General features: G+C 41.4%; 1 protein-coding gene across 2 annotated transcripts; it reads left to right on the top strand.

Moving 5' to 3' along the window:
• Positions 1-454: 454 nt before the first annotated feature.
• Positions 455-21,040, top strand: LOC119938387 (Holliday junction recognition protein). 2 transcript variants are annotated; one of them, XM_038758205.1, is made up of 11 exons: positions 455-535; positions 2,881-2,947; positions 4,919-4,974; positions 6,845-6,902; positions 9,980-10,113; positions 11,651-11,758; positions 14,057-14,132; positions 15,555-17,152; positions 18,285-18,348; positions 19,639-19,714; positions 20,613-21,040. In XM_038758205.1, exons 1-11 carry the CDS (start codon positions 455-457, stop codon positions 20,725-20,727), a joined length of 2,433 nt encoding a protein of 810 aa, XP_038614133.1. In that variant the 3' UTR covers positions 20,728-21,040. The 2 variants fall into 2 exon arrangements, with proteins under 2 accessions (XP_038614133.1, XP_038614134.1); XM_038758206.1 differs by having other exon boundaries at positions 476-535; positions 15,555-17,086.
• Positions 21,041-23,225: the final 2,185 nt, after the last annotated feature.

Here is a 23,225-nt window from a genome sequence, read left to right as displayed (position 1 = left end):
TAGACTGTGAGCCCACTGTTGGGTAGGGACTGTCTCTAGATGTTGCCAACTTGTACTTCCCAAGCGCTTAGTACAGTGCTCTGCACACAGGAAGCGCTCAAAAAATACGATTGATTGATTGATTGATCAGTGTGCCGCAGTGCTTCCCTCCCCTCCCGCCCGCCGGAGTTCACGTTTGGGCGGGGACGGAGCCGCGCTCCGGAGAGGCCCGCGGTCGCCCGTAAACAAGCGTCGGGATTTTAAATGAGCCAATCGGCGCCCGCCTTGTCGCGCCCCCACCAATGGGAGCCCGGCGAGGGAGGCGGGCTCGCGTCCCATTGGTTCGGGCGGAGAGTGTCGCCGCGCGGCCGGCCAATAGCAGCGCCGCCTCGGGAGGGACAAAGTTGCAGCGGGCCCGGCCGGTCCGGGGCCCGGCTAGCGGGAAAGGGGGAGCTCTGCTGCCGCTGCCGCCAGCATGGACGCGCCGGACATCAACGAGAGACTTAGGAGAAACCGACACAAGTTCCTTGCCACCATGGGCCGGATATTGGAAAAGGTTTGTACTTCTTGCCCAGGGGCGGGCCCGGCCCCCGCTTCTCCCAGCTCTCCCCTTTGCACCTGCTCTCCTTTCCCGCTTCGTCTTCTCCCACCCCTTGCTTCGCCGCGGGCCGGGATCAATCAATCAATCAATCGTATTTATTGAGCGCTTACTGCGTGCAGAGCACTGGACTAAGCGCTTGGGAAGTCCGAGTTGGCAACATCTAGAGACAGTCCCTACCCAGCAGTGGGCTCACAGTCTAGAAGGGGGAGACGCACAGATTTGCACTTCCCAAGCACTTAGTCCAGTGCTCTGCACACAGCGCTCAATCAATACGATTGAATGAATGACTATTAATCGATTATTGGGAGCCGATGGAGGGCAAAGCTTGAGAATATACAACAGATGCAAAACACGGATTTGGGCCTCCATCAGTCAATCGATCAACCGTATTTATTGAGCGCTGACTGTGTGCAGAGCACTGGACTAAGCGCTTGGGAAGTACGAGTTGGCAGCATCTAGAGACAGTCCCTACCCCACAGTGGGCTCACAGTCTAGAAGGGGGAGACGCACAGATTTGCACTTCCCAAGCACTTAGTCCAGTGCTCTGCACACAGCGCTCAATAAATACGATTGAATGAATGAGTATTAATAGATTATTGGGAGCTGATGGAGGGCGAAGTTTGAGAATATACAACAGATGCAAAACACGGATTTGGGCCTCCATCAGTCAATCAATCAACCGTATTTATTGAGCGCTGACTGTGTGCAGAGCACTGGACTAAGCGCTTGGGAAGTACGAGTTGGCAGCATCTAGAGACAGTCCCTACCCCACAGTGGGCTCACAGTCTAGAAGGGGGAGACGCACAGATTTGCACTTCCCAAGCACTTAGTCCAGTGCTCTGCACACAGCGCTCAATCAATACGATTGAATGAATGACTATTAATCGATTATTGGGAGCCGATCGAGGGCGAAGCTTGAGAATATGCAACAGAAGCAAAACACCGATTTGGGCCTCAATCAGTCAATCAATCAACCGTATTTATTGAGCACTGACTGTGTGCAGAGCACTGGACTAAGCGCTTGGGAAGTACGAGTTGGCAGCATCTAGAGACAGTCCCTACCCCACAGTGGGCTCACAGTCTAGAAGGGGGAGACGCACAGATTTGCACTTCCCAAGCACTTAGTCCAGTGCTCTGCACACAGCGCTCAATCAATACGATTGAATGAATGAATATTAATCGATTATTGGGGGCCGATCGAGGGCGACGCTTGAGAATATACAACAGAAGCAAAACACGGATTTGGGCCTCAATCAGTCAATCAATCAACCGTATTTATTATTATTAAAGATAATAACTAGTATTTGTACATATTTATTACTCTATTTATCAATTTTACTTGTACATATCTATTCTATTTATTTTATTTTGTTAGTATGTTTGGTTTTGTTCTCTGTCTCCCCCTTTTAGACTGTGAGCCCACTGTTGGGTAGGGACCGTCTCTATGTGTTGCCAATTTGTACTTCCCAAGCGCTTAGTGCAGTGTTCTGCACATAGTAAGCGCTCAATAAATACGATTGATGATGATGATGATGATACGTACATATGAGTTATGTGCAGTTGTGAGCCCACCAGTGTTGAAATGGTAAAGAAGTGCTGAGGTAGCAGTTGTGAGGGTTATTACCAGGGTGATAAGAGATTAATTGGGAAAGGTTGGCTGGTTTTCTTCAGGGCAGAAACACTGTTAGGGGATTTTAAGATTTATTTGTGGTCTCGCAGTCTATTTTAATTTCTGTCTCCCCTTGTGGACTCTAAGCTCCTTATGGGCAGGGATCGTGTTTACCATTCATTCAATTCTATTTATTGAATGCTTACTGTGTCCAAAGCACTGTACTAAGCCAAAACACTGCACTAACTCTGTTGTATTGTACTTTCCCATGATCTTAGTACAGTGCTGTCTGCACCAAGTAAGCGCTCAATAAGACCCATTGATTGATTGGAAGACCTCTTGGAAGAAATGTGATTTCAGTTGGGCTTTGAAGATGGAAAAAGCAGAGCTCGTCTGACTTGAAGGCAGAGAGAAAGGCAAGAGTCGGGAGGCAGAAGGGATGAGAATGAGGCACAATGGATAGGTTATCTTGAGAGGAGCAAAGTACAAGCTGGGGTGTAGTGGGATAAGCGGGTGGAAAGTTAAACTGTTGGATAAATACCCTCAGGAATCAATTGGGCCAGATTAGGGCATTTTCTGTTAGAAGAGGAAAAAGAACATGGATTTTATTAGATACCCAGATTATGAAAAAGCATTGCCCGAATCAAGTAATCTGTTTTTAATGGTAGTTTTTAATTTTTTTTCTCCTTAGTATAATCATGCTTTTGAAGATGATGTAGTCGTGTGCCTGGAAACATTGACTTACAACACACCAGCTGGTAAGCTGTTTTTTTTCTTAAGGAACTACACCTTCAGGTTTTTTTAAAAGGTGATCAAAATGAAATGTTACAGCAAAGTAGGTGCTTGAAAATCATGCAGTGTAGTAGAAATACCTATTAGGGTTTTTTTTTTTTTAGTAGGAAATTTACCGTGCTTTAAAATTAACAAATACTTCTATTAATACTATGATTCTTTTAAAATGATATAAGCAAGCCTTGAACTCTGTTTAGTCATTCAATGCAAACATTTCCTCTTGCGATTCAATTTTATAAAACTAACTTTTCTTTAGTCTAAAAACTATCATAAAGTTATGGAGTTAGGAGAAAGAGTATAACAGTGAGTAAAAACAAACTGCTTATTGACATTTTTCAGCTCTTTTTTGCAAATGGATGCATTTGCCCAATTATCACAGTAGAACAAATATTTTATTAGTAATTATTGCATTTTCCACGGGCTGGTTAGCCTATTTCTCCCTCTCCCTTAACATTTTTTTTGTCTTGCTTTTTTGGGTGTTAAGAAGCTTCCTAGTACCAGTCCTTGCCAAAACATTGTGTAGTATGGGCAGTCCAAAGGTCTTGTTAGCTTTTTTTTTTTTTAATATATGGTATTTAAGTGCCAAAGTGTTAAGTATTTGTATGTGCCAGGCACTAAGTGCTAGCGTAGACACAAGCTAATCAGGTTGGACATAGTCCATGTTCCACATCAATCAATCAATCGTATTTATTGAGCGCTTACTGTGTGCAGAGCACTGTACTAAGCGCTTGGGAAGTACAAGTTGGCAACATATAGAGACAGTCCCTACCCAACAGTGGGCTCACAGTCTAAAAGGGGGAGACAGAGAACAAAACCAAACATACTAACAAAATAAAATAAATAGAATAGATATGTACAAGTAAAATAAATAGAGTAATAAATATGTACAAACATATATACACATGGGGCTCATGGTTTTAACAGGTGAGGTCATCGAAGGGTGTGTTTATATGACCCAGTTCAAATATTTCCCAAAAACATTTGCTTCTCCATATAGTGCTTTGTTTGACATTTCTAGACATGATCAAAAAGTGCTTACAATTAATGGCTTAGAGACCCCCTTCCCAACCCCCAGTTCCGTTTGAAGAAATAGTCCTAGATAATTACCCGACTAGTTCTTTCAACACCCTCAAATACCAGAAGCAGCATGGGCTGGGAGGCAGAACACATGGGTTCTAATCCCGGCTCCGCCACTTGCCTGTTGTGTGACCTTGGGCAAGTCACTTTACTTCTCTGTGCTTTTTTTCCTTTTTAATGGCATTTATTAAGCGCTTACAATGTGCAAAGCACTGTTCTAAGCGCTGGGGAGGTTACAAGGTGGTCAGGTTGTCCCTTGGGGGGGCTTCAGTTCCCTCATCTGTTAAATGGGAATTGAGACTGAGAGCCCCACATGGAACAGGGACTGTGTCCAACCTGATTTGCTTGTTAACTCCCAAGCGCTTAGTACAGTGCCTGGCACAGAGTAGGAGCTTAACAAATAACACAATTATTATTACTAGTTATTATTAATGCACGCCTGTATACTCCTTCCCAGTGCTTAGTTCGGGGCTCCGCACACAGTACCGGAGCAGGGTAACCAAATTCTGAGGGGTTCTCTTAGACCCCAGGCAGAGACACCAGCTTCCAAAAGTCAACCTTAGTTTTCAAACTTGAAAAGAGATCCCAATTTTCCTGTGGAATAAATTGAAGCCATTGCTTATTTCTGAAACATCAATTAACGGATTTTATTTTGAACTAGACAGACCACAGAAATAGTCAACTTTGGGGAGGGGAGGGTCTTTACCTTTATGTGAGTGAAAAATCTTTTCCTCTAGGAGTTAGCAAGAGGTTTGGCTGACTTTTAATGCTAGACTTATATAACCTTAACTTATAAAGTTAACTTATATAACTTTAATTTTAACGTTTAATTAAGTTTAATTTTCTTTTTCTTCTCTAAGGACCAAAAGTATGGGGTGAAACACCACAAAAGATAAAGAAGAAAAACAAAACACAGGTATTTTATTAATGAATTTTGCAGACTTTTTTATTCTAGAAGAACAGTGGTATGAATTATAGATATTGGTCTAGAATCATCTCCAAGATTGAAAGATATAGATTTAGAACAGCCTCCCTATTTACTGAATTTGGGTCTATCCCTTCATTATAAGTGGTTAATACATTTTTCTCATTTGCTATTCCTTTTTCGAAAACAACTAATATGAGGAGTAGTTTTCGAAGATTTTTTTTTCCTTTACTTTCTTATGAACAATATCTCTCCTCATGCCACGTCAACCATAAGAAGACAAACTGGGTAATACAAATAGCACTCCCTAAATTGTTTACTTTTTAATTTAAGAAGCATCAGTTTTTCTCATAATTTCTTAGGGTGTTAGAGAACTATGGGGAGAGTGCTAGGGCCTGGTTGAAAAGCCAAAAAAATATGGAAGTATCCCTCAAGCAGTCTGTGTTGGGACAAGCTTCGAAGTAAGATACCTATGATCTATTTTACTGCAAATCCATAATACTTGTCTGCATGGATCAACCCCTAATAATGTTAGCTTTGCCCCAGACAAATTCTAATTTTTTTCCCTCATTTTTAAAAAATCCCTTCAGAAAATACCTTTGGTCTGAGCGCTTAAAACAGTGCTACTGTAACCACACATTCTACCTAACCTAAAGGTTCACAAACTGTTTTTTTTTCTCTTCCACTTTCCTGTTTACCAAATATTAATTTTTAACTCACTTCTACGATTTGATTATTTTTTAATCTAAATCTGATTTGCTTTTATGAGAGTTTTTAAGTCTTTAAGACAAGATGTGAAGGGGTTGGGTACAGTTATATTTAAAAATTAAGTAAAGCATTGTAGTTATTGCTCCTTGAAAAATGCTCAAGTGCTCCTTGAAGAGTCTGTCCCGACAACATGGGTGGCAGTTATTACTCCTCCTTGGGTTTAGAATTGATTGTCACATGTTTTGAACGGGAGCTGTTTCTTTCATTTCCATGCCCGGATTAATGCTTCTGGTATAATCTGTTTTATCAGATGTACCTGTTGTATTGGGGCCTAAAATCATAAAACCTTCTGTCTTGGTCATACCTAACATGAGAATCCAGGAAATTATGTTGCTGCATCCTATTATATATTGAGTTTGCTTTTTTCCAAATAAAAGAAGCTTCTGTTTTTGCTGTCATCTTTTGGGGGAGAAGTGGCCTCTACTTTTTCCAAGCGACAGTCCTTAAAAAAAGCCTAACAACAACAACAAAAAACTTTAATTTTGGAACAAACCAGTTGTACTGTTCTACTGTATACCTTCCCAGTTGCACCTAGTTCTTTTATAGTATAGAGGTCGAATTATTGCAGAAGCTTGTGTTAAGGAGAACGCACACTGTCATACTCACTGTGAGCAATGCCAAGCCCAGAACGTTTCTTCCATCCCCACAAAGCACTCTGTCCCAACAATCTGAAATTGTCGCCCAAACATTCCCTAATCCCCTAGGCCAAAGCGTGTGGTGAAAACTTGCCTCTTGGCAGAACTGAGTGTGTTACTTTCTCTTCCATGGTCCCTACGAGAAACCTTATTAAGCCTGCTTAACTCTCCCCTTGCCAAGTTACAGGCAGATGCCCCTGCACTGTAATTTCAGGGTAAATGAGCACACAAAAGGCTGAGAAGTTTTATGGGAAACATTCATTCAAGGAATACTGCGTTTTGGAAACACTGGGATTAATGTTCTAGGTAGACCAGGATACAGCTGTGGCTTTATTGTGTACTAGTAGTGGACTTCTCCGTGAGTAAAATCCAGTTGGTTTCAGAATTTAGTAGCTGTGAAACTAATGGTTAGGGTGATGAGATATTTCTTTCATTTGATTCACTTTATATATTTTAAGAAACGCCCTGTGGAGTCGAGAAGTCAACTATATGAAGAAAATCCAGTTCCAGCCAGAGGTAAGACTAATTTTCCAAGCCGATGAATAAGCCTGGCAGTATGAGAATCTAGGTCTATTTGCTATTCTACTGACTATACTAGTCAGTACTATACTATATACTATACTAGTATATACATATACTATATGTATATATGTTTGTACATATTTATTACTCTATTTATCTTACTTGTTCATATCTATTCTATTTATTTTATTTTGTTAATGTGTTTGGTTTTGTTCTCTGTCTCCCCCTTCTAGACTGTGAGCCCGCTGTTGGGTAGGGACTCTCTCTGTGTTGCCGACTTGTACTTCCCAAGTGCTTAGTACAGTGCTCTGGACACAGTAAGCTCTCAATAAATACGATTGATTGATTGCTTGATTGACTATCTGCTATTTCTATGCTTAAATTCCATGACTATGTCACCTCCTGAAATTTTTGCTTGTAATGTGATATGGGCTTATAAACAGGGCGGGGAGTAATTTTGCCTCCTTGCCACTGGCAATTAGAAAATCCAATTAGGTGAGTAGAGCAGGGACTGCCCTGGGAGGGAAAGGCGTGGTGACACCCAGGCCCTTTGGGGACTGTTGAGCAGGCAGCTGCCTTTCCCTGTTACAGAGTTTAACCTAGCCACCATGAGAGGAGGGACGTCTTCTGACCCTTTCTTTGCATTCATGGGTGCAATCAGGGGTCGTCAAGAGCAGCAGCATGGTATAGTGGATGGAGCACGGGGCCGGGAGTCTAATCCCAGCTCTGCCACTTGTCTGCTGTGTGACCTTGGGCAAGTCACTTCACTTCTCTGGGCCTCAGTTACCGCATCTGTAAAATCGAGATCAAGATTGTGAGCCCCACCTGGGACAGGGACTGTGTCTAACCCGATTTGCTTGTATCCATTTCAGCGCAAAGTACAGTGCCTAGCACATAGTAAGCCCTTTACAAATGCCATTGTTATTATTATTATCAACAAGAGAGGAACAGGAAGAACTAGTCCGTACATATCTATTCTATTTGTTTTACATATCTATTCTATTTGTTTTATTTTGTTAGTATGTTTGTTTTTTTTTCTCTGTCTCCCCCTTTTAGACTGTGAGCCCAATGTTGGGTAGGGACTGTCTCTATATGTTGCCAATTTGTACTTCCCAAGCGCTTGGTACAGTGCTCTGCACATAGTAAGTGCTCAGGAAATATGATTGATTGATTACAGGGACCCTGTTGCCCACTCAGGGTCCATAGTGGCCCTCTGATGTTGGAACAGCCATTTTTGAGACCTTCACGGTTCACCAGGGCACACTGGCCGTTTTCTCCCTCCCGCCCACACCTTCATGAACCTCAGGCTCCAGGAAGCAGTGCAGATAGCTCTCCCGAGCTACATCCTCACTGCTGGAGGACCAGAAGGCAGTGTTTGGCCTCTGATCTAAAATCAAGATCATGGCTCTCATTGGATAATAATAACTGTGATATTTGTTAAGCGCTTAAAATGTGACAGGTAATAAGCGCTGGGGTGATACAAGCAAACCTCGTTGGATACAGTCTTTGTCCCAGGTGGGGCTCACAGTTTCAATCCCCATTTTACAGAGAAGGTAACTGAGGCACAGAGAAGTGAAGTGACTTACCCAGGGTCACACAGCAGAAAAGCGGCGGAGCCGGGATTAGAACCCCTGACCTTCTGACTCGTAGGTCCATGCTCTATCCACTATGCCGTACTGCTTCTTTGCTACAGCTACTGCCCTGGGTAGACCAGAAATCCAGGAAAACTGTCCTATACTAGCCCTGCCCAGGCCTAACCTGGTCCAATATTAACTGAGGCGCACTGTCCCTGCCTATTGGGGAGCTGAAGGAGTCAGTCAGTCGTATTTATCAAACGCTTTCTGTATGCACAGAACTGTACTAAGCACTTGGGAGAGTATAATATAACAGACACATTCCCTGCCCACAACAAGCTTACTGTTGTCTAGAGGAGGAGACAGACATTAACAATAAATAAAGAACCACCAAAGCCTGATGTAAACTTAGCTAGGTTGACTTTATTTTCTCTCAACCCAAGCCTAACAACTTGAATTGTGGTTAATTAGGATCTGAGTCAAGCTCTAATTTCCATCTTCTTTTTACTCTTCCTATTGGGCTTGGTGACTATTCTTGATTTTTGAGCCCTGCTTTAAGATTTCCCACCCGGCTCCTTCACCTAGATTTGGTTTGCTAATGTCTTTTCTGGCTTTATGGCTTATGGGTTCCTGTGACTATTCCGCTGTCTTTCAGCCCTTCATAAATAAGCCTTCTGCACTCAAATATTAATTTATTTTTGCTTTTATCAAGTCAGTTCACTCATTCATTCAATCGTATTTCATTTATTTTCTGTCCAATTTTGTGCATTTCACACTTCTGAGTCCAAATGACTAAAAAAAATTGGTGACATCCTGGATAAGATAGGCACTCTTTCCTTTTAATGTCCTATAAGTGCTTTTAGAGAATGACTCTTTCCCATTGATTGAAAAGGCGCTGCAGTTAGTTGCTGACAGAAAACTTCACCAAAGTCCTGCTCCTGGGCTCTCATAAGCACTGACAACTCTGAGAACACATTTTGACTTTTTCTGTTTCCTAAGATCCACATGGATGAAATATTAAACAGATTTATACATATTAAAGAGGCCAAACAAGTATTTTTCACTTGATTAGTTATTGCCAATTAGATCACTGAAATTAAGGAAAATCTAAAAAGGTGTTGATTTTTCAGATTAAATTGCTTGTCACAGGTGCCTAAGGAAATTTTTAACTTTTAGCTTTCATTAACAAACTACATTTACAATTTATTTTTTGATAATGCATATTCATTCCCTTGATATAATGTGTATATTAAAAAGGCAAAACTGAAGTCAGAGACCAACTCTTTCATTTTAAAAATGGGGTATTCCTTAAATTAGGGAAAACAAAAAAAGCCTGTAAATCTGGAAGTTTTCCAGATATTTCAGAGCTGAAACTTTTGCTTCCTCATTTGTGAAGTAACTGGAGATTGAAAATATTCTATTATAGCAAGTAATATCATCTCTTCTAGGAAAACTTTTTTTTTGTTAGTTACTATTGGAATTAGTTTTTCACTTTAGATGCAGAAATCAGCAGTGGCGATGTTACATTTGACGTGGAGTGCGAAAATGTTGATGTGACTTTGATCGGAAAACAGCTGAAAACAATTAACTTGGAGGGACAGACTTGTTCTTTACGTGAGAGCTTCAGTTGTGTAAGTAAATTTCACCGACTTGTGATAAACTTAGAAATAAAGATGAGAATGTTTGCAAATAAGACCATGTTTTCCGGCATGCTCAAATAATAATAGTGATTGTGGTATTTAAATGCTTGCTATGTGTCAAAGATTATCCTACGCTCAAAGGTAGACACGATACAATCAGGTCAGGCACAGCGTCTGTCCCTCATGAGGCTCACATTCTAGGTGGGGAGAAGTAGGGTGGCCTAGTGGATAGAGCATGGGCCTGGGAGTGAGAAGGATCTGGTTCGAATCCCAGCTTGTCTGCCGTGTGATCTTGGATAAGTCACTTCCCTCCACTTCTCTGGGCCTCAGTTCCGTCATCTGTAAAATGGTGGTTTAGATTGTGAGCCCCATGTGGGACGTGGACTGTGTCCAACTTGTATCTACCCCAGTGCTTAGAACAGTCCCTGGCACATAGTAAGCGCTTAACAAATACCATAAATAATTAAAAAAGAAGGAGAGGTATTGAATCCCCATATTTCAGATGAGGAAACTGAAGTGCCAAGAACGTGCCAGGATTAGAGCCAGAGCCCCCTGACTTCCAGTTCCGTGCTATTTCCCTAAATTGGCCAACAGCTGAAATGGAGTCTGGAGAACATAGTGTGTGGTCTACCTGAACCTCAGTTTTCCAGACTTGTGCCGTGTTGTCCAATTTGTACTTCCCAAGCGCTTAGTACAGTGCTCTGCACATAGTAAGCGCTCAATAAATACGATTGATTGATTGATTGATTGTCGCCATCCCCCGCCTCACGAACCGCCCTCTGCTCTTCCCTTCTCATCTGCTAATACTGCCGCAACTTCCGGCTCTAAACCTGGATTGTCTCACAGCTTCCCAGTGCAGCTGAGACCTGGAATATTTTGTTGCTTACCATTTCTATCTGGCCTGGCTTGAGATTGAAAAATCACTAGAATGAAATTTGCCGCCCCCAGACCCAGTTCCCCTTGTGTGAGACATGGATAAACCCGGGGAGCCCAGGCCCGCCAATGGAGAGTGGAGTTTGGAGTCCCTCGGAAGTTCCCCATCTGCAGGAGGTGGACCCCGGCGGGCCTAGGCTAAGTGGGCCATCCTCAGACTTCTGAGTGGACTGAGTGCTTAGTACAGTGCTCTGCGCACAGTAAGCGCTCAATATATACGATTGAATGAATGACTGAAATATCCCTGCAGGTTGCGAAGGTCCCTGGAAACTCTACTCTTCCCTCAGCCACGCTCCTGCTTGAGCCCGGCCTTTGCATACGGATTGGGATCGGCCAAGGTCCCCGAGGCCCGGGTCAGGGCCGATTGGACAAAAACCCTCAAATGACTGGGCATTGAGGGTCCTCTGGGATTCCCCATTTGGAGCTGCCAAGCCAAAATAAAATAGAATCTTTTGAAATATGTAGATGTAGTTTTGACCACCAAAGTTCACCAGGGTGTTACACTGCTTTAAACGAAAGGGCTATCCACATTTGGTGGGAATATTCATTTATCTTGTGGGTTTTTTGTTGTGTTTGGTGTTTTTCATATTTGGAGCATGCTACACCGGAAGGACCCGCACAAAATGAAATCAAAAGGAAGCGCATTGTCAGTGTTGATGTGTTACTACAAAATGACGAAAGGAATTATCCCAAATGGATAGAGGTAACCAGTCTCATCTCAGGCTTTTTAGTTAATTTGGCTTTCATCCAATCTGAAATGAAATGACTGTTTCCATTTTTTTTTTTTTCAATTCCTTTGTATTCAATAATTCTGCTGTCCTTTGTAAGGCCCAAAAATTTGTAGAATGAGGTGAAAATCAGTTAGAAAAAAGAACAGCATGCAGAGCATATCACTAGCGTCAACTGTTGGTGTCTTTTTTTTCATTTTTGAATCTAGTGACATGTTTCCAAGTTTTTTTATTTCCCCCAAAATGGTCAATAAAGCTTTTAGTTGCTGAGAATCTGGTTCAATCAATAGTATTTATTGAGTGTTTACTATGTCCAAAGCACTGTACTGAGCACTTGGGAGAATACAATATTACAGTGTAACAGAGTTGGTAGACACAGTCCCTGCCCACAACAAGCTTATGGTTACAAGAGTGGTTCATATCGATTCATATGCCTGTAATACGCTGGAAAATAGATACACCCAGCTCAATGATATTGAGTATACCAGCTTTTTCTCATGGTTTATTTCCCAAAAGGGTCAGACTATTGCAGCAGCCTTTGGGTATTTGTCCATTGGCTGATTTTTGGCTGCCAAGACCCACTGAAGCCCCATTCCCAGCTAGATGCCACATGTTGTCAATATACAGCAGGTGTTCCCACTTCCCTTCAGGTTTTCCCCCACTGTTACAGCCAAACTTGCATAGCATAGTCTCTCTCTGCCAGTTCTACAGTCTGAATTCCAAATCTCACCACTGCCCTTAAAGTACTGATAATCACTATGTTTAGGGAATATGTCTGGGATAGTATAGTTCTTATGGAAAGAAGATAGGTTACTGGTAAAGAAAGTAGGTAGGAAGAGGTACTAATGATTTAAGAAGAGGAAGAGTTTACAACCTGCTTATGTGGCTCATTATAAACAAGGATGCCTTAGACGTGAGATAGCCAGTAAAAGATTTTGATGGGCTGGTAGATTTTATTCACCCATTTGCAGTACGGCTGTATCATTTTAATCCTCTTAGTTCTATTTGTCTTGAGCACAAGAACTCGAACCTTTTGTGATCACAAGCAAATTAAAAACTCAATGCCAAAGGTATACAATTTCCTATACGAAATATGTACATAATTTAGAAAAATAGGTGGAGAAAATATATGATCCAGCTTCAGTGCTTTAATAATCAGATAAATGCAACGACCAGAAAGGTGGGGTATTGGAAAATGCCTCCAACTAACTGAAACGATATCTTTCTGTAAAGGTGATTTGACCAAAAAGTGGAAACAATCAGAACCAGAAGTGAAATACGTGTGCAATCTTGTATCCTTACTGCTCCATTTTTTTTTTTTTTTTGTAAAGTGACAGGGTGGGAAAAGTCCCTGAACCAGTAACTTTTGGCCCCCTGACACTTCTTCCCAGATGAGCGGCCTTTCCAAGTCTTCCCCTTGTTGGATGTTACTGGCTTGTGTTTGCCAGGACTCTCTAAGTGGGCATGCCCTCTCCCACGCCTGCCTTTTTGGGTACTTTGCTTGCTGGCCCTGCCAACAACCCTCCCCATCACAGGTACATTCAGAAGTATATATTTAGCACTTACTGTGTGCAGAGCACTGAACTAAGCAATTGGAAGAGCACAGAAGGCTTTTGCTGGGTAGCTAAACAAAAATGGAAAAAAAATCTTCTGTCATGGAAATCCCTAGGGATTTATAATTTAGCAACAACACAGTTGATGTTTGAGTTTGTTTTGACCTGTGGAATGCTGTTAGGTGACTATAAAATTTAGAGGAATGCCTAGGATCATATTTGAAAGTTGTAGTTTGCATATGAGGGAAACAAGGCTGAGGCTTAATGGGCGAAAGATGCGGAGAATTTCTTATTCGTGAATGCAAATTCTGAGGTTTTACTGAGTTTACAGTGATGGAAGTCATTAAAGGGGTCAGAGAACTGTTAACCATTCAACATTTCTAGTTCATGAGGGACATATAGCATCCACTTACAGAAAAGAGCATGCTTAGTTCAGTAAAGAGAACTTTTCCCATAAAGCCTTTACTGAATTACATTACTGAATTAAACATGTTTAGTTCTCCTCCAAAGGCAATATGCCTTTCTAAAATAGCACTTCAATGCCAATTAAATACAACAGTATGATTGAGTTCAGATTTTCAGGACAGTGCGAAAGGAAGATTTTTGCAAAGAGGGTTTTGTGTGGATTATAAGAGGAGATGGGAAAAGAGGGTTTATTAAAGATGAGTTTCTCGAGATTGCCGATATTGCATTTAAACTAAGAATTTACCTTGTTTCCAGTTGGCAGATACAGGAGAAGCAAAACCGGTGTGTACTACTGTTTCTTCAGTAAATACCTCAACTAAATCTCTTCCAGGTAAACAATTTGCAAAAATATTTCATGGGGTGTGTTGGTCTGTAAAGATTTCTTGTGTAGGCTACATCCTGGGCCAATTATTATTATTTTTTTTACTATTCTGGTTACACTTTCTCTCCAAATTTAGCATATGTGACTGTGAGCTCACTGTGGGCAGGGATTGTCTCTCTATTGCTGTATTGTACTTTCCCAAGCGCTTAGTATGGCGCTCTGCACACAATAAGCACTCAATAAGTACAACTGAATGAATGAATGAAATGTTCTCACACCTCGGAAACCTGAGTATCTTAATTGTAGCTAGGGAATGTGGAGAAGTACTGCTTTTTTTTCCATTAGTTTTGAAACCCTAATAGAGTTAAATGTTGAAAATTTGTACAGTAAGCAAGTTTAACTGACAAAATATGGACAGATTAGAGTATGGATAAAAGATCACTCTTTGGGGAACGAAAAGACAGCTGTGGCATAACAATATATACATTTGTGATCAACAATCAATCGCTGTTCTTTATGGAATACTTACTGTGTATGCTGGAAGCAGTTAAAAGGACCTGGATTTTTATACCAGTTCTGCCAGGTCTGCTGTGTGACCTTGGTCAAGTCACTTAACTTCTCTGGGCCTCAGTTACCTTGTCCTTAAAATGGGGATAAAGAGTGTGAGCCCCATGTAGGACAGGGACTGTGTCCAACCTGATTAACTTGTATCTACCCCAATGCTTAGAACACTGCTTGGCACATAGTAAGTGCTTAACAAGTACCATTATGATTATTATTATTACAGAGCACTGTACTAAGCGCTTTTGGAGTGTAGAACACATAAGAGTTGGCGGACATTATCCCTGACCATAAGCAACCAATGAACAAGGACCAATGAGTCCATTAAGAAGAGAGGACTTCCTCCTCATTCTCTTTCCTTTTTCCTCTCCCCTATCCCTCCCATCTTCTCTCCATCTTTTCTCTTTGAGAGTTTGAGCTAATTAGAATCTAATAGCCCAGGTACATCTGATTCGACTTCTCTTCAATCGCATATTCATTCAGTCGTATTTACTGAGCACTTACTGTGTGCAGAGCATTGTATTAAGTGCTTGGAGAGTACAATCACATATCCCACCTCACTTTCCACCTTCCCTCACCCCAAAGACGATTCCATCAACAAGAGTTGCTTCCTCCCTGGGTCTTTGCTCCCAGCAAATTCCACAGATACCTCAGCCACTTTAGAAGAGCCTATATTGGAGGTTAAAATACATTGCATACAGTGAGGAGCTTGTGATAGTTTGGTGAGTAAAGCTACAGGGAAGGTCTCATTAAAAATCCGATTTCAGTAAAACAAGTACTTGAAGAACCCTAACTTTGTCCTCTCTTCCTTTTTCTTCCTCCCTCCCTCCCTTCCTCCGTTCTCCTCTCTCTCCCTATCTTGTCTCATAGGCTACCCTGATAATGCTTCAGGAATAAATCCAGAATCTCCAGAGAAGCATACCCCTTCATCTCTTCAGGAACTGGGCCTCTCGTGTCGTAGTTCCGTAAGCAAGGAGGTTGTGCCTCAAAATCAAAGATTTCACCAGGATGAAAAAGGCAGTGGTAATTTTTCCGTAGCTCAGTATCTCATTGCAAATGAAGAGTGCACGTGGAGCGATGTTACACTTCAAGACCTATACCCAGATATGGTGAATGCAATGAGTCGGATCGTGCGTGCGTCTTTGAAACGAACCTCGAATTCCCAAAACAAATACTCTTTCAAAGCGAGACTCTCCAGGAGGTACAAGTTGAATAACACAATAGCTAGGTTAGAAAGCTCGAGGAAAGAAAAGTTAGATTTGCGCTGGAGAAGTAGCCAAAACTTGCCGTTTCCAAACAATCTGAGTAAGAAAATGATTAATGAAGAGAGCCACCAGAAGCAGCTTTCTGATTTACCTTGCTCGGAGCCTTGCGCTGAAATTGAGGCAAGTGAAGTAGTAATAGGTGTCAGAAGCATAGACACAGACAGTGGGTCATGCAGAAAGACAGGCAGCTGTGAAATCTCACAAAGTACTACATTTCCAAGTTTTTCTCTTGGATTGGAAGGTGCCCCTTTGGATGGAAACCCATATGGGGCCACTAAATTATCTCCACATTCCAAATGGGACCCAAATAGAGCTAAACAGTCCTTTCAAAAATACCCTTCCCTGGAATCAGTCGTAGGCTCCAGCACAGTATTTGATTCGATGTATGTAGGCAAAGTTGAGTCTGTAATTTCGAGCGGCATTTCAGCTTTGAGGTCGCCAACTTGTAAATTGAACTTGCCTAATATGAGGATCTCGGGTGAAGAGCTAAGCAGCTGGAAATGGAAAACCCTTAGAAATGCTCATCTGCAGAGAAGCCATTCACTTCCTTCGTCACCAAATAAAGATTTAGTATGGAGTCCCTGGAAGTATGATGATGCGTTTGAAAGAATTTTTCATGAGTACTTTCCCAGCGAATCCCAGAAGCCCCTCACCCCTAAAATAAAATCGTCACCCCTGAGCCAGTTTGGACATTCGTGGCTGAAAATCAGTCCCAGGAAAGATGAAGATGAATTTGAAAACTGTTTCCGTAAATATTTCCCCAGAGACCCTCTAAAATCGGAAAGAACGTGGAAAGCTTCAAACCCCAAACTGTTTGTAGAAAAAGCGAGGCTGGTAGAGACTCATTGGAGAATCTTAGCCCCTTTGAGAAAATTTAATCAGGAATTTGACCTCAAAGAATCCCAGAGAACTTCAGCCCAGCGGAACGCCAGAGAAATACCAGTGCCCCAAACGGTCAACAAGCTTCAGTCCCCACTGCAAACGTCACCCGGCACCACCAGGATTAAGAGAGAAACTCATTTCCACTGTGATCCTTTACTGCTTTCCCCGGCAAAGAGACAGAAAAACATACTGAGAAGTACCTTTCCCAAAGAGCACCATCATCAACAGGAACACGGCACAGATTGCTCAACTGAGGTGACCGGAATGATTCCCAAAACCTGGCAGAGCTTCAGCTCCCCAAAACTGGAATCAGAAAATATGGTAACTTATAAAAATTATCCTTCAAGTTATTGATAGTTTAATAGAAATTGTTGGCTATCGTAGAATTTTTTAAGTATTTAACGTGCTAGAATCTGAAAGGAACCTCAAGAGTTTTAGCCTCTATTTTTTAGGGAGAGAGAGAGCCCTTGGAACTGCACAGTAGCAATATGGCTTCCTTTCAGGCAGCAGTCCTTATCAGCATTTAATAACTACTCCAGCCCTCATCTTTTCAAGAGCCATATAGCCCTAGTTATTATTATTATTTTTTAATCATTTGGGGGGTATTTGTTAAGCATTTACAATGGGCCAAGCACTGTTATAAGCACTGGAGTTGATACAAGTTAATCAGGTCATACACAGTCCCTGTCCCACATGGAACTCACATTCTAAATAGGATGGAGAACAGGTATTCCATCCCCAATTTACCGATGAGGAAACGGAGCCACAGAGTAATTAAGTGACCTGGCCAGTGGTCACACAGCTGGTAAGTGGTGGAACCAGTATTAGAAACCAGGTCCTCATACTTCCAGGCGCATTCTCTTTCCACTAGCCACTCTGCTTCTCAAGAACAGAATATGTCCATTGTTCTGCACCATAGCAAGACGGGAAAATGGGTAGATTTCTCACACACGAATTTCAACCCAATGCAGAAGATCGGAAGGTCTTAGAACATTCATTATCAGTAATAGCTTTCTGAAGCAAACGGTGCTTTAAAAACACTTGGTAGCTCTTTACCCACAGTGGTTCCAGGAAGCTGAACAACTTGAGGAAGTGTCTTTCCCATGTGTGCTGTATGTTAAAAGTTTAGTCAACATTCCTGTTACAGTGTGAGCTCTTTATGGGCAGGGTCCGTGTCTTCCTCAAGCCCTCAGTATATTGAATTGCACCCAGAAGGCACTCACTTATGTGTCCATGCTACTCTCTTCAGGTCCCTCTATACCCCTTGACTCTTCCTTCATAGAAAATGATCTTAACTCCATCCCTCTCATTTGTATTTTTAAAAGATAGACTTTCCAGGGGTGGCTTTGATGTATTTGAATTCATCTCGCAACCTTTTTTTAATCTATATTTTAAAATAATAATAAAAATGATCACTTGGTCTTGATTTAATATGCTAAACTTTCGTTTTCAGAACTCTAGGGGTTTGACTAGCCCATTGGATACCCTACATGGGAGTCCCTGCACATTTATTAAAGGTAAGTACTAGATTCCCTTTCTTAAAGCCAGATTTCTCCCCTGAAGGTAATACTGGTAAAATTTCAATATAGGGAGAAATCAGAAAAATTCTTCTTAAAATGAAAACTGCCATTGAATTGACTTACGGTAGAGCAGTTGAAATATAATACTCTTGCTTTAACAAGTACTCCCAGTTGGTCCTTTGAAATCAGGAAAGTGCGCTAGTATATTCTCGGGCCTTTTCTGCAATGGGTTTTTGAGTGCAGTTGAGAACCCCGGTTGTTTTTTGAGGTAACCAGAGTTCACAAAGGGGCAAGAAGACCACTTTAGGAATGTGGGAGAAGAAGGCTTGTTGCCCTTCCCTCCCTTTCCTTGTAAGTTTAGTGGAGAAGCCAGCGTCTGTTTTTTTTTTATCCTCTAGGGATAATTTATTTTTCCTGTAGTGTGGTCATTCAACACCTGCCGTCATGTTAGCCCGTGGAAATAATAAGGTTGTAAACAAAGCAGCTTTTGCTATAATTCAGTTTTTCCCCACTTTTTGATATTTCTGTATCTGTCAACAACATGAGACTTTTTAGATTTGAAGGTGTATGTACTTTATAATTTCATTATTAAAAGTAAAATCTGTGATTCTGCTAATCCCTGCAAAATAATGTGTAAAAGTGAAACATCACATCTGGAAAGAAAGGAGGTATATGTGCCTATTTAATTTTTAAATTATACATGATTTTCTAAATTCCTGCATTTTCCCTAGATGCCCTTTTTTTGTTTTTTCCTTTTGTGGAACTTCACCACCCAACTGTCTGTACATGCAGATCTAAAAAGCATCAGTCCTGTTGGGTGGGTGCTGTGGATGGAAATCTGCTGTTGAGTGATTTCAAAACTTGTACTATTGAATAATGATACTCAGGCTTAGAGGAAGAATTAAAATCCTGATTTTGTTAATTTCAAATACTAAATTTCAAAATACTAAAACTTAATTCCTGCAAAATGTGAAATGGCTTAATCAGAAAACCAGTTTTTAAGGTCCGCCAAATCTTCAAGCAATCAGGATTTTGGAGAGGAAATGGAAAAGTAATTCATTCAACTTTTTGCCAGGCTTTCTTATTTCCCCTTGCTTTTCTCTGTCCTGGGGCTCCTCACTCATTTCATTATTTCACTACAGATGGAATGTAACAGCCTGAGAAAATGAATTTCTTTTGTCCTAAACTATCTTCTTAATCCATTATTTTACCGATCCTCTGTTTTAAGGTTGAAATTGATGTAAAAAGCTTTGAAAATACTAGCTACCTTGTTCTTTCCATTGACAGAATCCGGGACGTCATGTGCTTGTGGATTAAACCAGAGGCAAACTTTTGGATCACCGGGGCAAAAATTTCAACCAAGGCAAGTGATCTTTAAACAAAATCTTTTATCAGTTCTGCCTTACGGTGTATTTTCATTATGTGTTTTGGATAGAACGCTCTTGAGAAATTGGGGGTATGTTCTTCTGACAAAGTGTGTCTTTCTGGATAGACAGTGATTGCAGTGTCAGTGCACGCCATCCATCAAGGCAAAAGAGCACAGGTTCTCCTTAGTACAAGGTTCTTCAAGAATACAACGAGCACATTATAGAATGGACTGAACTCGGTCTTTTAAGTGGAGTTTTGGAAATAAAAAGTTTCTAACTCATAGTAAGCATTCTACTTTGAGGGTCTAAAATATACTTAGTCCTTTGTGTAGGTGACCACAGGATTTAAAAGAGACAATCGATCAGTGGTATTTATTGAGCAGGTATCTAGGTATCTCTGATGTGTTACAGAAGGGAGAGGGAGTCAGGGAAAAGAGAGCTTAATCAGGGAAGGCCTCTTGGAGGAGATACGATCTTAATGAGGCTTAAGCCTTATTATTAATTATTAAGCTTAAGCCCAGAAGGAAATTACAGTCTACAGGGGGACACACACATAAAATAGGAAAAAATAGTAGAGTAGAAGGATGCTTACATAAATCCTGTGAGGCTGGAGTTAAGTGTCGAAGTTCTTAAGGGGTGCATAGGCGATGCAGGAGGGGCCTGTGGGGAGGGAAATGAGGGCTTAGTTAATAGTCAAATCATTTGTTTTCAGAGAATAATAATATTAATTGTGGTATTTCTGAAACTCTTACTATGTGCCAAGCACTGTACTTAGTGCTGGAAGAATCTAACTTCTGTGGACATTTTACCAATAACACTTTGTTTAGTTGCTGGAGGACTCTAATTTGATTCGCTCTCTGTTGTTGTTGTTTTGTTTTTAATTTATTTCTCCAGTGCCAGCAGGAAACTGAGCTATAGCGATGGAAGAGAAAGGAGGTCGGTTGCATATTTAAATTCCAAGACAGTTGAGGATCCTGAAGACGCATTTTTGGAGGGCTACATGTTTTAAGGGTTTCTTCAAATTATGACCTCACATCACAGACAGTTACCCTCATTCTGAAAGTTAATAAGGATTTCTCCTTCTCTGAGAACTATTCCTTCAAAAACCGATCATAGGATCCCACGAGAGATTGTTTTCTATTTGTCTTAATGCATTTTAGGCAATTAATTGTCATTTTACTCACTATCTTTAAGTGCAAAGTTCAGTAGCATTAACGCTTTTGGTCTCCAGACTTTAAAAAACTACTTGCTCTCACCTGTAAAGAATAGGAAGACATTATATGGCTCTGTTTACCTGATTTTTAATGTAATTTTTCTTATAATCTCACCTTATTTTATTAAAGTTGTCAAAATCAAAATAAAGAGATCTTTTATTTAAACCTTTTGGATAGTATTCAATGTTAGCACCTGCATCCCTTTCCCTCTTAAAAACTTCTGCCTTATGAAGCTGATGGTCGAATTGAATCTGCCTTTAGGGAAGTGGAAATCATGAATTCCACCAGTAATACACAGTTTGGTTTGGTCTCTATAGTGTGTTTGCAACTTTGGATCTATCTTTTATTTAAACCTTTTGGATAGTATTCGATGTTAGCATCTGCATTCCTTTCCCTCTTAAAAACTTCTGCCTTATGAAGCTGATGGTCGAATTGAATCCGCCTTTAGGGAAGTGGAAATCATGAATTCCACCAATAATACAAAGTTTGGTTTTGTCTCTATAGTGCGTTTGCAACTTTGGATCTATCTAGACACACGGACTGTATTTTATTCATCCCCCCTCCCAGCCCCACAGCACTTACGTATATATCTGTAACATATATTTATATGAATGTCTGTCTCCCCGTCTAGGCTAAGCTTGTTGTAGACACCTTCCCTGCCTACCACTCTGTTATAGTGTACTCTCCCAAGTGCTTAGCACAGTGCTCTGCACACAGCAAGCGCTCAGTAAATACAATCAACTGACTGACTTGAGGATGTGCTGTCCCAGAGAGAATGGGATCCAAAAGAGTGGAAGCAGAAAGCCAGAACTGAGCCAACTGAGGCTGGGCTTTTGAGTTATTCTTGCTTCCTAAATTTACTTCTACTTTTCTGTCTGTCAATAACGCTACCATCGTCCCTGTCCCAAGAAGCCTCTACTGTCCTTCAACTGCCAAATCTTGTGGATTCTTCCTATGCAAAAACTTTGGGATCCACCCCTTCGTCTCCATCCAAACAGCTATAGCTCTAGTACAACTCTGGTCATATTGGGGCTAGATTGTTTCATCCTCCTCAGCCTCTCCCTTCTTCAATCACTACTGCATTTTGCTGCCCGGATCCTCTGCTTGAAGCATCATTCAGCCCACAGCTGCACTTCTCAAACCCGGCGCTGCTGCTTGGCTGCGGTGTGACTTTGGACAGGCCACTTAACTTCTCTGTGCTTCAGTCACTTCATCTGTAAAATGGAGATTATGACCGTGAGCCCCATGTGGGACAGGGACGGTATCCAACCTGATTAGCTTGTACCTAATCCAGTGCTTAGAACAGTGCTTGACACAAATGCAGATGAATGAATGGACACACAAGGCTTAACAAATACCGTTAATAATAATTAATCATCCACTGGCTTTGTATATGCACTTACTCCACAATATATTCAATTCTCCATTTTGATTGATGTTTGTAAGTGCTTTGTACAGCGTATTACACATGTAGGTGTTTAATAATTGATAAAACTTTGAAGCCTAAGAAGCAAAATACAGTTCCTTAACCATTTTCCAGATGGGGCACAGAGAGGTTAAGTGGTTTGCTCAAAGTCACACAGCAGACAGGTGGCAGAGCAGGGATTAGAACCCACGCCCTCAGACTCCCAAACTGGGGCTCTTTCCACTAAGCCATGCTGATTAAGACAACGGTATGTGGGACAGGGACTGTGTCCAACCTGAATAGCTTGTATCTAGTACAGTGCCTGGCACCTAGTAAGCTCTTTAACAAACACCGTTAAAAAAAAAAAAAAAGTAGCATGTGGGCCGCATTTGGCCGTACGGCGAGAGAATCCTGCTGGAAATAGGAAAAGGAAAACTACGTAAAGGCTGAGTAGGATTGAAGGTGCAAATACTGAAAAAGGAAGCAAACGGTGAAGTTTCTGTAAACGGGTCATGGGGACTCCGCTCTGCTCCCGTTTCCCTCTCTTTCTCGCTTCAAGTCTCTTCCTCCCTTCAAAGCCCTACTGAGAGCTCACCTCCTCCAGGACGCCTTCCCAGACTGAGCCCCCCCCACTTTGTTCCTCTGCTCCTCCTCCCCTCCCCATCGCCCCCACTCCCTCCCTCTGCCCTACTCCCTTCCCCTCCCCACAGCACTTGGGTCTATTTGTACATATTTATTATTCTATTTTATTAATGGTGTGTATATAAGTGTATCTATTTTGATGATATTCATTCATTCATTCAATCAATCGTATTTATTGAGCGCTTACTGTGTGCAGAACACTGTACCAAGTGCTTAGGAAGTACAAGTTGGCAACATAAAGAGACG

Source organism: Tachyglossus aculeatus, chromosome 16, assembly GCF_015852505.1.
Source record: "Tachyglossus aculeatus isolate mTacAcu1 chromosome 16, mTacAcu1.pri, whole genome shotgun sequence".
NCBI lineage: Eukaryota > Metazoa > Chordata > Mammalia > Monotremata > Tachyglossidae > Tachyglossus > Tachyglossus aculeatus.
The sequence above is the reverse complement of the archived record's forward strand: the minus strand, read 5'-3'. Positions and strand labels throughout refer to the sequence as shown.

What these genes read in the sequence shown, in the direction of transcription:
- LOC119938387 (XM_038758205.1), top strand. Translation starts at nt 455, where the DNA reads ATGGACGCGCCGGACATCAACGAGAGACTTAGGAGAAACCGACACAAG. An exon ending in CTCAACTAAATCTCTTCCAG is followed by an intron (nt 14,133 to 15,554) that starts GTAAACAATTTG and finishes CTTGTCTCATAG; the next exon opens with GCTACCCTGATAATGCTTCA. An exon ending in TCCCTGCACATTTATTAAAG is followed by an intron (nt 18,349 to 19,638) that starts GTAAGTACTAGA and finishes TTCCATTGACAG; the next exon opens with AATCCGGGACGTCATGTGCT.